Raw genomic sequence first — 17,236 nt, forward strand, 5'->3', positions numbered from 1 at the left:
TGGTGGTGTTTTGGTTCGGGTCAAGCTGAATATCACAGGAGGAAATTATTACAGCTGCCCGCAAAAGGTCAATTTTCACATCTGACCAAAGCATCTCATAACAGGATGTGGGAATGTTTATTTGAAGGCAGCACAAACGCCCACAAACACACACACACACACACACACACACACACACACTATCACACACTTTCTTTTTTGTGTGCAAACACAGTTTCACGCCATTGCTGTCCCACTGCTGTCTGATCAGCTGTAAACCTTCAGCTCCAGTGAAGAACCCTAGAGCCAGCAGAACAGCAGCGACGCTTCATTAACCGAGGGTCCAATTATACACCCACCGGCCACTTTATTAGAAACCCCTCCCTTTTAGTGCCACCTTGCTGATGTTCAGACTGTAGCTTATCTGTTGATGTACAGTTCACATTAGCCGTCATCTAACCCTTTAGAGTGGTCAGTTTCTGGTCAGCAAATATAGAGCGGGCCTAAGTAATAGTGTTTCTAATAATGTTTCTAATAAAGTGGCCAGTGAGTGGATTCACAAGGTCAGGTGTTTCTAATAAAGTGGCCAGTGAGTGGATTCATCGAGGTCAGGTGTTTCTAATAAAGTGGCCAGTGAGTGGAATTACAAGGTGGGTGTTTCTAATAAAGTGGCCAGTGAATCGAACTACAAGCTGGGTGTTTCTAATAAAGTGGCCAGTGAGTGGATTCACAAGGTAGGTGTTTCTAATAAAGTGGCCAGTGAGTGAAAGCACAATGTGGGTGTTTCTAATAAAGTGGCCAGTGAGTGAAAGCACAAGGTAGGTGTTTCTAATAAAGTGGCCAATGAGTGGACACACAAGATAGGTGTTTCTAATAAAGTGACCAATGAGTAGACACACAGGATAGGTGTTTCTAATAAAGTGACCAATGAGTGGATTCACAAGGTAGGGTGTTTCTAATAAAGTGGCCAGTGAGTGGATTCAGTGTGTTCTAATACAGTAAAAATAAAGTGTAAAAGGCACAGATTTGAATAAACAATAAACATGGTCTTGTTCTTTTTTGTTTCGAGGCTTCATTACAAAGACTTCTAGCCAAGCACTCACTTGATTATCTTCAACTATCTTGAGCTCTGCAGATTAAGTGGAATGCATCGTAAGTGAACTTCCAAGCCACTGCCACAACAAAAACAACCCTAAAAGCTCTCAGAGACCACTCTGACTGGCGTAAACGCCCCACCCCATCTGGAGAACCCTGCTCTATTAGAGCTTCAGCCTGCTAGATCAAGCAAGCACTCCCAACCATTTAGTCTGTCCATAGAGACGCTTTCATCTTCTTCTGATGAAGGAGCCCAGGCCCTCTGATCTTCTCAATTAGTCCAATCGTGAGCTATAGCCATAACAGCGACGTCCGAACACGCTCCACCTCCTTTCAGATGCCTGCATTATGCCTGTTCTTGAGGTTCAAAGCCAGATCCAACTGGATTTGAATGTTAAACTACATGCCTGTACTACAGAGCAGGTTCTAGATGGGCTCAGGCCCAATTTGCACCCACAGAACTCACACGTCCAAAAGTTTGTAGACGCCTGTCTCGCTTATCCCAGTTTCTTCTGAAATCAAGAGTGTTACTAAACGGCTTGTCCCCTTTTGCTACAGTCAAATCCTCCTCAGAGCAATGTTCGGACATGTACTGCCACCTAGCAGTAGCAGTACATATACGAACATTGCTGTGAGGGGGATTTGATAGCGTTCAGACACAAGAGCATAATTAGTTTTGCCACTCCAGCTCATCCCAAAGTTATTGGCTGGAGCTCCGTCAGCGTAGAGAATGCAGATCCGATGCTGGTGGGCTTAATACTTCTCCAGTGACCTCAGCCTCGTGTGGCGGCTCCAGAGGGCCCCATTTCTTTAGCCGGTTCTTTTGAAACGTAGGGGCCATCAACACACCAACGCCGAGCTGTGAGAAGTCATTTGAGCCGTTAATGACGTGTGTGTTTGTGTGTTTCCTCAGAGAAGCCGTGTGCTCTGTTCTGTTCTCCGGTGGGCCGGGACGCCCCGGTGCTGGTGGCAGAGCGCGTGCTGGACGGGACACCCTGTGGACCATACGAGAGTGACCTGTGTGTGAACGGGAAGTGCCAGGTGTGTGTGTGTGCGTAAAAATGAAGGCTACATTGTGTGATTATGTGATCATCTTCTTTATACACCAAGCTGCCATAACATTAAAACCACGGACAGGTGGATCTGAGTGAACAGTTGTGAACAGTGTTGAAGCAGGAAAAATGGGCAAGTGTAAGAATCTGAGACATGTTGACAAGAACCACACAGTGATGTTCTAGACGACTGGGTCAGAACACCTCCAAAACATCAGGCAGGTCTTGTGGGATCCAAGGAAAGACAACCGGAGAACTAGGGACAGGGTCTTGAGTGCCCAAGACTGGGGCATTGATGCTCATGGAGGCCTCGCCTCACAGATACCACAGCAGGATACCTTCAGAGGTCTTATGGAGTCCATGCCTCAACAGTTCGAATGTGTTTTGGCTGCATGAGGTGGACCTACACAATATTAGGCAAGGTGGTTTTAATGTTCTGGCTGTTCCTTGAGTGAGTTCAGCTCCGTTAATGGCTGCTCTTAAAGTCTTAAAACACGTCGCTTTAGAGAAAGGCTCTCTTCTTCTCTCTGAACTGTGGAAAAGGGCGTGAGGTGCAGGTGCTTTCCTGCTTCAGTACGTTTAGTGGCTGCACTCTCAGGCTCCACTGATTCCGAATAAGAGCTTCACCTTCTCTCCAACATTTCCAGCCTAAAGTTGTGGGAACAGGAAGCTTTAATTGGCCGGTGGAGGTGACCTGGTTCACTGAGAGGGCCCTCTCTTCCTGATTGCACCAGCCAGGTGTATTAATAGATGGTTTGGGTGTGGAGACACAGCACACGTGCAGAGCGCCTTCTGAGACATGAATGGATTGATGAGACAAATGACACATTTGTACAAACCAGTAAAGGAAACCAGTTCACCTGGGCCTGCTGGGATTTTCCATTGTCTAAATGAGCTAACTGAGTGGAATCACAGTCAGCATGAAGACTGAATGGTTGCTGAATGGATCCTAATGGTACTGAATGGTATTGAGTGGTTGCTAAATTGCATTGAATGGGGCTCAGTGGTATTGGATGGGGCTGAATGGTATTGAATGGGGCTGAATGGTATTGGATGGGGCTGAATGGTATTGAATGGGGCTGAATGGTATTCAATGGGGATAACGGTTATTGAATAGGTCTCAATGGTATTGAATGGGGCTGAATGGTATTGAATTGGGCTGAATGGTATTCAAAGGGGATAACGGTTATTGAATGGGGCAGAGTGGTATTGGATGGGTCTGAATGGTATTAAATGGGGCTGAATGGTATTGAGTAGGGTTGAGTGGTATTGGATGGGGCTGAATGGTATTGAATGGGGCTGAATGGTATTCAATGGGGATAACGGTTATTGAATAGGTCTCAATGGTATTGAATGGGGCTGAATGGTATTGAATTGAGCTGAATGGTATTGAATGGGGCTGAATGGTATTGGATGGGGCTGAATGGTATTGAATGGGGCTGAATGGTATTCAATGGGGATAACGGTTATTGAATAGGTCTCAATGGTATTGAATGGGGCTGAATGGTATTGAATTGGGCTGAATGGTATTCAAAGGGGATAACGGTTATTGAATGGGGCAGAGTGGTATTGGATGGGTCTGAATGGTATTAAATGGGGCTGAATGGTATTGAGTAGGGTTGAGTGGTATTGGATGGGGCTGAATGGTATTGAATGGGGCTGAATGGTATTCAATGGGGATAACGGTTATTGAATAGGTCTCAATGGTATTGAATGGGGCTGAATGGTATTGAATTGAGCTGAATGGTATTCAAAGGGGATAACGGTTATTGAATGGGGCTGAGTGGTATTGAATAGGGCTAAATGGTATTGAATGGGGCCGAGTGGTATTGGATGGGTCTGAGTGGTATTAAATGGGGCTGAATGGTATTGAGTAGGGTTGAGTGGTATTGGATGGGGCTGAATGGTATTGAATGGTTCTGAATGGTATTGAATGAGGCTGAATGGTATTAGATGGGGCTGAATGGTATTGGATGGGGCTGAGTGGTATTAAATGGGTCTGAATGGTATTGAATGGTATTGGATGGGGCTGAGTGGTATTGGATGGATCTGAATGGTATTGAGTGGGGCTGAATGGTATTGGATGGGGCTGAATGGAATTGAATGGGGCTGAGTGGTATTAAAAGGCTCTGAATGGTATTGAATGGCACTAAATGGTTTTAAGTGGGTCTGAAGTGTATTGACTGGGGCTGAATGGGGATGAAGGCTATTGGATGGGGCTGAGTGGTATTGAATGGATCTGAATGGTATTGAGTGGTTCTATATGGCATTGATTAGGACTGATTGGTATTAGGTGAGCTAAATGGTACTGAATGGGGCTGAGTGGTATTAAATGGTCCCAAATGCTGCTGATTGGGGATATATTGTATTGCATTAGACTGAAAGGGGCTGATTGGGACTGAATGAGGCTTAATGAGGCTGAATGATTCTGAACCGGATTAAATGGAGCTGAATGGGACTGAATGAGGCTCAGTGAAGCTGAATGAGGGTGAATGGGGTTGAATGAGGAAGATGCACTGACAGATGTTTTGAATGTAACACACCACATGCTGAGCCAGCATTTAGCCTTACACGTATGGACACAATTACAGTGCGTCATGCACTGCAAGCAAATAAACACACACACCCACACCAGTGCAACCGTATTTATGCATAGAAATACACAAACATACGTGCAGGTCACAGGCAGATAGAAAAGCAAAAAGTGCATGAACACTCACACACACACAAACACACACACACACACACACACACAGTATGTAAAATGGACAATAGACTGATGATTGCCCCAAAAATAAATGAGCTCTTCTGTATCTGGGCTGGTGTGTGTGTGTGTATGTGTGTGTTAGGACTTTACTTTACTCTCACTGTACTTTCCTGTAATTATTTCCAGACACTGAGCAACCTGCTTCACATTTGTTCAGTCTCTCTCTCTCTCTCTCTCTCTCTCTCTCTCTCTCTCTCTCTCTCTTTGTTTTGCACTCCCCCCCTTTTCCTCTTGCCCACCCCCCTCCAACTGATTCATGTGCTTTGGCAATGCTGGTTGTCTTTCTGTGAGTTACACAACTGCTTGGGAGGACTGTTATGACTGTCATAGGTGTGTGTGTATGTGTGTGTGTGTGTGTGTGTGTGTGTGTGTTTGTGTGTAGGCTGCATTGATGATGTAATAGAGCAGAAATCATCAGTTTAAAGCCTGTAAGGAATATCCTCACAGATGTTTGTGACGTTCATTCAGAAACACGACTTACAGTATTCATATACTGCAGCTGTTTATAACATAAATCCCATTATACACTACATTATACACTACAGTAAACACTACATCATGCAGTAAACACTACATTATACACTACATTATGCACTACTTCATATGCTATATCATACACTACATTATACACTACATTATACACTACATTATACACTACATCATACACTACATCATACACTACATTATATACTACATCATACACTACATTATATACTACATTATATACTACATCATACACTACATTATATACTACATTATACACTACATCATACACTACATCATACACTACATTATATACTACATCATACACTACATCATACACTACATTATATACTACATTATACACTACATCATACACTACATCATACACTACATTATACACTACATCATACACTACATCATACACTACATTATATACTACATTATACACTACATTATACACTACATTATACACTACATCATACACTACATTATATACTACATCATACACTACATTATATACTACATTATACACTACATCATACACTACATCATACACTACATTATATACTACATTATACACTACATCATACACTACATCATACACTACATTATACACTACATCATACACTACATCATACACTACATTATATACTACATCATACACTACATTATATACTACATTATACACTACATCATACACTACATCATACACTACATTATACACTACAGTATGCACTACATTATACACTACATCATACACTACATCATACACTACATTATATACTACATTATACACTACATCATACACTACATTATACACTACATTATACACTACATTATACACTACAGTATGCACTACATTAGACACTACATTAGACACTACATCATATGATATATCATACACTACATCAGACACTACATTAGACACTACATCATATGTTATACACTACATATACACTATATCGGACTCTACATCATACATTATACACTACAGTATACACAACAGTATACACTACATTATACACTACATTATACACTACATTATATACTACATTATACACTACAGTATGCACTACATTATACACTACATTATACACTACATCATACACTACATCATACACTACATTATATACTACATCATACACTACATTATATACTACATTATACACTACATCATACACTACATCATACACTACATTATATACTACATTATACACTACATCATACACTACATCATACACTACATTATACACTACATCATACACTACATTATATACTACATCATACACTACATTATACACTACATTATACACTACATTATACACTACATCATACACTACATTATATACTACATCATACACTACATTATATACTACATTATACACTACATCATACACTACATCATACACTACATTATATACTACATTATACACTACATCATACACTACATCATACACTACATTATACACTACATCATACACTACATCATACACTACATTATATACTACATCATACACTACATTATATACTACATTATACACTACATCATACACTACATCATACACTACATTATACACTACAGTATGCACTACATTATACACTACATCATACACTACATCATACACTACATTATATACTACATTATACACTACATCATACACTACATTATACACTACATTATACACTACATTATACACTACAGTATGCACTACATTAGACACTACATTAGACACTACATCATATGATATATCATACACTACATCAGACACTACATTAGACACTACATCATATGACATATCATACACTACATTAGACACTACATCATATGTTATACACTACATATACACTATATCGGACTCTACATCATACATTATACACTACAGTATACACAACAGTATACACTACATTATACACTACATTATACACTACATTATATACTACATTATACACTACATTATATACTACATTATACACTACATTTTATACTACATTATACACTACATTATATACTACATTATACGCTACATTATATACTACATTATACACTACATCATACACTACAGTATATACTATAGCAGCAGCAGCAGCAGCAGCAGCTCACCTGATTTACCATAATTAGGCCTTATTTACCACCAAACCAGGTGTTGGAGGAGAACTTTGAAATAATACTAGACTCCATGAGGAGAACTTTGGAGATGTTCTAATGATGAACACAGTGATGGAGAACCTCCACCACTTTCTGTAGGAGTGTTATTATTAGTGTTTATTCTAATATCAGTGTTTTATTGAGCAGATAAGGAGGCTTTTATTAGATTCATTTTTGACTCCTTGATTCTTTTCACTCTAGAAAATTGGCTGTGATGGCATCATCGGCTCCTCGGCTAAAGAGGACCGCTGTGGAGTGTGTAACGGCGACGGGAAGTCCTGCAAGATCGTCAAAGGAGACTTCAACCACACTAGAGGAATGGGTGAGTGAGCAGAGACAGAGGGGAGAGGGAGTGTGGGGAGAGGGTTCTTCTTAAAACTGTGGCCATTATATTGATTGACAGACAGGACAAAAATGTTGAGGTTCTTACGTGTGAATGTGGGGGAAGAGTTCGGGCAGCACAGGATGACCTTTGGATTTGGTGGATATTTGAGTGCGAGTGTGTGAGTGGATTTGTGGTCATTCTGTGGTGCAGAAGCATAATGGGAGAGTGTGTGAGGTCTTGCATCTTTCACTCATCCCCCCAAGGTTATTTCCACACCCCTGAAATTTGCGGGTGGTTGAAGTCCCTCGATCTCCCTCCCTCTCTCTCTCTCTCTCTCTCTCTCTCTCTCTCTCTCTCTCTCTGTCAGCTGTTGACCTGTCTTGACCTTCCACCAAGCCAGACTTGAACAGAAGCCAGAGCGGCGCACTTTCTGCCAATCAAAGGAAGTCGTTTGTCAGAAAAGTGTCCAGAGGCTTAGAGGCAAACTCTAAGGTCACGTAAATCTCAGTCTGTCGAGGCTCTGGAATCGCAGAGCTTGTGACACTTGGTTCCGCTGAATGACGAGGTCGCAGCATCCCAGCCGTGCATTTCAAGCAGCACTTACAGGAACCTGGAGCTGTTACAGAAATGATCCGGAGAAATGATTTGGAGAAAAGAGAGGATTACAGAAGCGTCCCAATTTGACAAGTACTGCCCTAACTTTCTGGATAACTCCAGCACCCTCAGGGTCCATTGATAGTTCCTGTGATAGCCTATGCTAAGCTGGTTAGCTGTGGATGATAGTAACTAACTAACAGCTGGGCTCACTGTATTGCGCAATAGCAAGTACACAGTACATCTCAATAGGTGCCCTCCGTCCTTGTGTTCCTGCAAGATAACTGGTCTAGAACGTTCTTCGCGTTCTTGGTATTGAGAAACTTATGCAGGGGTGCTGCCAGGGCCTCAAAAATTCGAGCTCGTTGTGAAAAGGCAGTGTTATTCGGCCACACCCACTATTCTGGTTTGCGTTCTCGGTTTCTTAAAACTTCGGTTTTAAGCTTTTTATTTTTCCTTGAATGCTGCAGCAGCACCCCCCTGTGGCCACCTGAAAACCTCCCTCGCTGCTGTCTCACCTCTTTCAGAACCACATACAAAAAAAGTGTCCGAAATCAGAATTGCAAATGTGAGATTCAGTGGGTTTTCAGCTGTGCCACATTGGATTTGGGCCCCCTGTGTGAACGTAGCCTTGGCTTGGTCTGCTCTTGATGGTTGAAGTGAGTGGTGGTGAAGATCACTAAAGGACATTACCAAAACAACCACCAGCATGGCCAGGATGTCATGCCATCCTAGCATCCAAGTTCAGTCCACAGGATTGTAGACCAAAGTCTACAGGTAGCTCTCACCACAGCTGATGTTAAAGCACAGCATCTACCATCAAAAAAGAGACACCAGTCCAAAGCACGTTCTTCCTGAAGTCCTGGTCCTCTTCGTTCCTGGAGCAAAAAGCCTGTCAACCATGCTAGCAGTACCCGTCCCTTCAGAAACCCTGTGAACCCGACTGCGCCCCGACTCCGCTCATAAAACATCACCGCTGCCATTTCAGCAGCGAGGCCAGTGCCAGAACCGTGACCGGCATGGCATGCGCCACAACACAGGCCGCTTGTGCCACCTGAGCGGTGTTTCATAATGAGCTCTCTGTCTGCCTGAGCTCACTCACCCAACCAGGAGTGGTGGACAGTTCCAGCTGTTAGCCTGCGATGTGAGCTCGATTGTCTGGGTCCCTTTTTGAAGAGCGTGGAACGTCTTCAGGAGGAACGAGAGGTTTTGGTCCGGTACACAGTGGTAGATCAGCCTGATTCTGGTGCCTGGTCCAGGTCCCAGCCTTTGAGGGCAGCATTTACAAACAATGTTGACCACATTTAAGAAGACCTGGTTTGCCAAAATATGGCTTTGGAAGTGCGCCGTATTGGAAATACTGGGGAAATATCAAACCTAGGCCCTTGAAAACCAGTGTTAGACCACTAGTCTGCCTATCTTCTAGTCTTCTAATCTTCTCCCATCACTGACCGTCTCTGGTTCTCTGTTCTCCAGTCACCCCTAGCCATTGTAAGAAGGTCTCTACCTGTGTGATGTCAAAATCCAGGGCACTTCCCAAGTGTTTCTCATGTAAGACGCTTGCTCGTGCATGGACGTGTGTGTGTGTGTGTGTGTGCTCTTTGTGTATGCCGAAACATATTACCACAGAATCTTCTCCTGTCCGTCTCTCCTGGGAACTGGAGCTGTTTTCATTGGTCCCACTGAAGCACAGTCTTTTTGGGGGTGGGGGGTTTCTTTTTTGCATCACCCACATCCAGGACCCTGAGCATGTCCCGGGCCCTGGACTCAAGCAAGGTACAGTCAAGGGATTGGCTTCTCTGGCATGCCACACTATAGGAGGTTTCATAGGTTTGAGGTTCTTGGCAGGCATGGCATCACTCAGAAGACAGATAGTTGCTCTAACAGTGCGGCCAAGGGACGTCGTACATGGCGAGAAACCACTTAAGCAAATCTGATTATGTAGGCCTGCAGTCAGCACCAAGCTAATTGCTCTGGTATTCGCCAATGAGACCAAACATTATGAGGTTGATGTGTTGGATGCAGGAGAAATGGTCAGACACGAAGACCTGAGCGACAGTCCATCCAATGTGGGTGGTGATAATCCAACATCCTGACCTCAGTAGCACTCTCTGACTGTCTCTGACTGCAATCAAATCCTCACAGCAATGCTCCTCCAAAGTATGATCTAGTAGAAAGCCTTCTTCCCTGGACAGTAGAGACGGTTACTCCAACAAAAGCTGGATAAACTCTTGATTTTAGAACGAACAACAACAAATGAGCATAGCGTCCCAATACTTTTGTCCATTAAGGTGTACCACCTTTAGAGGATCTTGTAAGTGTAAGTAAGCTGTCCTGGTGACATGTAGAAGACCAACAGCATATTAGGGAGGTGGTCATCATTATTGGGGCTCATCAGTGTGAGCTTAGACACCGAACACCTTGGTCAAAGTGGACTTGAATGAATGACCACATTTGGTGTAAATGTGATGTCCACCAAAGTCCTTCCTTCATGGTGTGCATTCCAGGGAAACTGTGCTTCAGCTTGGGACCACTGACCACTGTTTTGCCTCTTCTTAGAACTTGGCTGAATGGATTTCTCCATCACTAAACTGTAGATGGGTTGTTGATTGGAGCAAAGTAAAGGGAAACCGGGCCAGCTCAAACTGTTCTGAGAGCCAGATCAGAAAGTTTGTGTGCAGGTTTCTCTTTAGCCTTTAGCCGTGGGGACGGTGACGGTGCTCGTAAGGTAGGTGTGTGTGTGTGTGTGTGATCGTGGAGTGTTTTCTTGACTAAATGGGTCCTTAGGGCTTGTTGAGCTCTCTTGAGCCTCAGCTTTTGTGGTAATGGGTTCTTTTCAGAGGAGAAGAGTTTGGAGGTGACAGTAACAGCATGCTTGTGATTAACACTGGAGGACTGTGGTGGGGGGCTGGTGAGTACACACTGGGCTGGAGCAGTAATGAGAACCAAAGCAGCTTGGGAAACACACACACACACACTCACACACACACATATACACTGTACCTTATTTAGTTATTATATATTAATTGGAAACACAGACCATATGCATCTATATTCTGGCCATTTTATTAGAAACACCAACCTTATCTGTTCACTTTCTGGCCACTTTATTAGAAACACCAACCTTATCTGTTTACTTTCTGGCCACTTTATTAGAAACATCAACTTTATTTGTTCACAATCTGGCCACTTTATTGGAAACACCAAGCCTTTGTGTCCAGTTTATGGCCACTTTATTAGAAACACCAACTTTATTTGTTCACAATCTGGCCACTTTATTAGAAACACCAACCTTTTGTGTCCAGTTTATGGCCACTTTATTAGAAACGTCAACTTTATTTGTTCATAATCTAGCCACTTTATTGGAAACACCAATCTTATGTGTCCAGTTTATGGCCACTTTATTGGAAACACCTACCTTGTCCTTCCACTTTCTGGCCACTTTATTAGAAACATCAACCTTTTGTGTCCAGTTTATGGCCACTTTATTAGGAAGCCAACTTTATCTGTTCACTTTCTGGCCACTTTATTATAAACCCCCACCTTGGCATTTTCACTCATTGGCCACTTTATTAGAAACACCTGCCCTTGCCCTTCCACTCACTGGCCACTTTATTAGAAACATCTACCTTGCCCTTCCACTCATTGGCCACTTTATTTGACCCCCCTTTCGAATGCGTTCACTTTCTGGCCACTTTATTAGAAACACTGACCATATGTATATACCACCCAAAAATATGCAGTCGAGCGCAGGTCTGAGGTGAGGGCTAGAGAAGGCTACCACAACCTGCTGGTCTAACTGTACACCAGTGAGGTGGAGCGACAAGGTTTCTAATAAAGTGGCCATTGCCATGATTGCTTTATAGTCAGTCAATTAATCATGAGAAACAGAAACAAACTTGGCTCAGTGCCAAACAGTCCCAAAACAACAGGCCTCTCAGTGCCTCAGCAGGCCTCCTTCACCTTCATGTTCTGTCCGCTCCTGTTCAATCAGCCCATCTTTATGGTAATAGGTCAGTCTAATCCTGATCAGTGTCCGCTGCCCTCTGCAGTGACCCCTCGGAGAGGTGATGGAGTGTAATGTGGAGCTGTGCAGATATTTACTGGCTGCACTTTCCCAATCGCCGGAAAGGTCAAATTGGAATAACCTCATTCAGCTTCTGGAAAGCGATCCTTCCGCATCGCAATTACACCCAGTCCAGCACAACCTCTCTCACCCCTCTCTCACCCCTCTCTCTCTCTCTCTCTCTCTCTCTCTTTCCTCATTTGTTCCTCTGTCTCTCTCTGTTACCCATCATTTGTTACCCGTCTCCCTCTCTCACTCTCTGTCACACACATACAGTTTTTCTCACACCCTCTCTCTCTCTTTCTCTTTTTCTCTCTATCCCACACGCCCATACCCACACATAGTGTCTCTCTCTCTCTCTCTCTCTCTCTCTCTCTTTCGCTCTCTCACTTTACCACACACATACAGTCCCCCCTACTCTCTCTCTCTACCACACACATATAGTCTCTCCCCCCACTCTCTCTCTCGCCCCCTGTCTCTCTCTTTCTCCCCCACTCTCTCTCTACCACACACATATAGTCTCTCTCTCCCCACTCTCTCTCTCTCTCTCTCTACCACACACATATAGTCTCTCTCTCCCCCACTCTCTCTCGCTCTCTCTCTCTCTCTCTCTCTCTCTCTACCACACACATATAGTCTCTCTCTCCCCACTCTCTCTCTCTCTCTCTCTCTCTCTCTCTCTACCACACACATATAGTCTCTCTCTCTCTCTCTCTCTCTCTCTCTCTCTACCACACACATATAGTCTCTCCCTTTCTCTCCCACGCTCTCTCTCTACCACACACATATAGTCTCTCTATCCCCACTCTCTCTCTCGCTCTCTCTCTCTCTCTCTCTCTCTCTTTACCACACACATATAGTCTCTCTCTTTCTCCCCCACTCTCTCTCTCTCTACCACACACATATAGTCTCTCTCTCCCCACTCTCTCTCTCTCTCTCTCTCTCTACCACACACATATAGTCTCTCTCTCCCCCACTCTCTCTCTCTCTCTCTCTCTCTCTCTCTCTACCACACACATACAGTCTCTCTCTCTCCCCCACTCTCTCTCTCTCATTCCATTTTTCTTTCTCTCCAACTCTCTCGTTTTCTCCTCTTTTTCACTCTCTGTCTCTCTCTCTCTCTCTCTCTCTCTCTCTCTCTCTCTCTGTTTAAACCCCATGTCTGGGATGTGTTTTTGTTGATTGAGCTTTTGCAGTTTTCCATTAATCGGAGCGCTCTCGCTCGGCGGGGGATATCACAAACAAATCAACAGCTTTGTTTTTTCATTACTGCCCAAAAACACAGTGTGGCACGATGCCATCGGCTGGAGTAGTGTGTGTGTGTGTGTGTTTGTGTGTGTGTGTTAGTGTGTATTCAATCAAGCTAAGTTCTGGTTTCAATCAGAGCTCACCATCTCACCATGCTCTCATTTGGATCCTAAACTGACAGAGAGGTGCACGCCCCTGAAGCTAAAGCCACACCCCCCAGTAAAGCTTTAGCCTCAGTCAGACTGGCCTCACTTCCTCTGGATGTGTATAGATGCTATCCCAGAAGTCCACAGCCAGACAATCAGCTTCACTAGGACAATAGCTCCAGGGAAGGTCAGGACCAAGCCCTAAGGACCATTCCCTTAGCATATGGCAGGAGATGGTTTGCTCTGATTGGACAAGAATGGACGGTTACATCACTGCCCGCTCTCCACTATTAGAAACACCTGCCTTATTGGTCCACTATGTAAGTGTACAGTTGCAGGCTGTAGTACCTGAGGCTGGTAGTGGGTCCACCACCCCAAGAATTGTTCTGTAGAAACTGACCACTGATGAAGGTCTAGAGGGTGGCTACCACAATCTGTGCACCAGCAGATGAGCTACAGCCTCTAACTGTATACCAGAAAGATGGAGGTACAAGAGAGGGGTTTCTAATAAAGTGGCCAGTTAGACTATAAATGCAGATGAGATTTCTGCACACACACACACACACATACACACACAGCTCAGCTCCAGTTACCACAATATAAAGCTCTCTCTCGCCCTCTCTCTCTCTCTCGCCCTCTCTCTCTCTCTCTGCAGGTTACATCGAGGCAGCTGTCATTCCGGTGGGAGCTCGGCGAATCAAAGTTGTGGAGGACAAGCCGTCCCACAGCTTCCTGGGTAAATTGCTCGTCTTGTTGCCATAACGACTGCCCCCCACAGACCTCAGTGTGCCTGGAGTCCACCGGAAGAGAGCAGGCCGGTGCTGAGCGCGTCAGGGCTCGTCTCTGGAGCTGCTCGCTGACAGATGACTCAACCGCGGAGCTGTTTGTCATCCTCCTGTTATTCCCACACTGAGCAGCAGTTACAGGCTGGAGATCAGCTCTAATGCTGTCCTAGTTCTCTGATCACTAACTCAGTTAGAGAACTCCACAATCGATTGATCTGTCCAGGCTCCGCCCACAGATGCAGGCGTGGCTGCGGGATCCAGCTTATGTCTATGGCTTAGGTCTTCAAGCTGCCCATATTTCCCAGCGACAGTCCCACCTTCCTTCTTGGTCAGGGTCGTAGCAGGTCTAGAGGCCCCAGGCAAGACTACCCTTTACAGTTAGAGACTGGGCTACAGTCTCTAACTGTACACCAATATGATGGAGCTACAGGGGTTGTCATGACAGTGATAGCTTTATAATCAGTACATTAATCAATTGATGTTCCTCAGGACCAACTAACAACAGGCCCGTCCTCCATCTCTCCAACACTGCCATGCTGTGAGGCTGATGAAGCCAGTAGGCCTCTTTTGCCTTCATCTTCCATACATTCTTGTTACTTGACAGGCCATCTTTATGTTAAACCTGCGACCAGCGACCCCTATGCACTATGCTAGAAGTGAGGGGCATCTGTTATGGTACATTCACAACAGTGCTGAGGTGTCATCTGAGAGGTTGGGGTACCATTTAGAAGTTTAGGACCACCAACCAACTCCTTAAAGTCTGCTTCAGCAGCATTTTACATTGCACTGGTACTTACTTCTTGTCCTAAATGAGGACAAGGTTTGTGATTCTTTCACATCTGAGGTGTCTAGCTCAGTCCAGCTTTGCTACCATAATGAAAGGACACTCAACAGCATTCGTGAAATCCACCAGAAATTGCTGGAAGCAACATGAAAGCCACCCCCTCGCTTTGAGAGGAGAACATCTGTTCTTCAAAGCCTTCAAACTCACCCTTACACACAGTTTTCTTTTGTACAGTGCGTGGGCAGTCCCATTTCCCGACTTTGTGCTAGTAGCAGCTCGAAATGAAGAGCAGGGTGTATCTGTAGAGCTGTAGAACATTAAAGCCTAATATTGTGCCAAAACAAGCTCTGACCCATCGAGGCATGGACTCCACGAGACCTCTGAAGGTGTCCTGTGGTATCTTGCACTTGGACTTCAGCAGCAGATCCTGCAAGTAATGTAAGTTGGGAGGTGGGACCTCCATAAGCATCAATGAGGCTCAATCGTCCACGTTCCTGTCGTCGGTATGCCGGTTCGCCAGTTGCCATTCCTTGGAGCACTAACACAGTTATCATTCTCAAGCCGTGTTGCAAACGTAACTCGGTCATGCAGATTTCTCCTGGACAACGTCCGGAGAATTCGACCCTTCCTCTGTAGAGAGTCGCCCAGGTGCGAGACTTGGCTACTGCAGCTCTCTTCTGGCTGGTGTCCCTCTGCGCACCATCAGGCCCCTGCAACTTATCCCGAATGCAGTGGCACGGGTTGGGTCGTCTTCAGTGTTCCTAAATTCAGCCATGTCTCTCCACTGCTGCAATCTCTCTTCACTGTAGCTTCCTGTAGCTGCTGCCCAGGTCATCAGATTCAGAACCCTGATGCTGGCCTACAAAGCCAAGACTGGACCAGCCAGCCCCTCTGTACTTGATGGCAATGGTTAAAAGCTGATCTGCACCGAGAGCCCTTCCAGCTTCAAGTACAGCTCGGCTCGACCTGCCATCCTTTAAGATCCACGGAAGATGAGCGTCCAGACTTTTTACTGTCCTGCACCGAAGTGGTGAAACGAACTTCCCCTGGGTGTCCTGGAATCTGGAATCTCGAACACACGACATGTTAGCTGGAAAAAATCAGGCAGAAACATGAGAATAAAAAGGAAGAAAGGGATTTCTATATGTCCAGTTGCAATAAATGTGCATATTAATATAACAAAGATGATACTTTCACCTTGGAATTTGGTAGAGAATATTAACAGCCTGTAATTTTCCGTTCTTCTCCGTTCGTTTTGTGCCTGTATTGCTGTATATAACCCATACATCCACATCCCACATAACCAGTATTCCCTGTTGACTTCTTTCAGCTTTGAAGGACTCTGGCAAGAGATCCATAAACAACGACTGGAAAATCGAGCTGCCTGGGGAGTTTGAGCTCGCTGGCACCACCGTCCGCTACGTTCGGAGAGGGCTGTGGGAAAAGATGTCTGCCAAGGGGCCCACCAAGACTCCTCTCCACCTTATGGTAAATGCATTAGGCCTTAGTGCACACCCCTGGGGAACACCACTCCCTCTTGCTACTGGCCATCACTCTTACACACCTTTAATCACCCTTGCAACCTAATGCAAGGGGACGACTTTTAATGTCAGGTACTGTTTATTTATTTGTTTAAAAGTCTTACAAAACCCAGAGTTTGGTTTGGCTGTTTGTTTTACTGACAGCTTTTGTGACTTCATTGAAAATGGACGAAATTTTCCATGACCTGAGAGAGTTTTGCGGTATGTTTAAAATGAGCGGCGCGT

The 17,236-nt window shown here is 44.5% G+C and overlaps 1 protein-coding gene across 1 annotated transcript in view; it reads left to right on the plus strand.

Moving 5' to 3' along the window:
• adamts17 (ADAM metallopeptidase with thrombospondin type 1 motif, 17) overlaps window positions 1-17,236 on the plus strand; it is a 119,654-nt gene that overhangs the window by 75,292 nt on the left and 27,126 nt on the right. Inside the window, exons 14-17 of the mRNA XM_072660045.1 lie at window positions 1,988-2,115; window positions 7,724-7,844; window positions 14,557-14,637; window positions 16,801-16,958. Coding sequence (XP_072516146.1) covers window positions 1,988-2,115; window positions 7,724-7,844; window positions 14,557-14,637; window positions 16,801-16,958 — 488 coding nt within the window. The remainder of the gene's footprint in view (window positions 1-1,987; window positions 2,116-7,723; window positions 7,845-14,556; window positions 14,638-16,800; window positions 16,959-17,236) is intronic.

Source organism: Salminus brasiliensis, chromosome 17 (assembly GCF_030463535.1).
Source record: "Salminus brasiliensis chromosome 17, fSalBra1.hap2, whole genome shotgun sequence".
NCBI classification, from domain to species: Eukaryota; Metazoa; Chordata; class Actinopteri; order Characiformes; family Bryconidae; genus Salminus; species Salminus brasiliensis.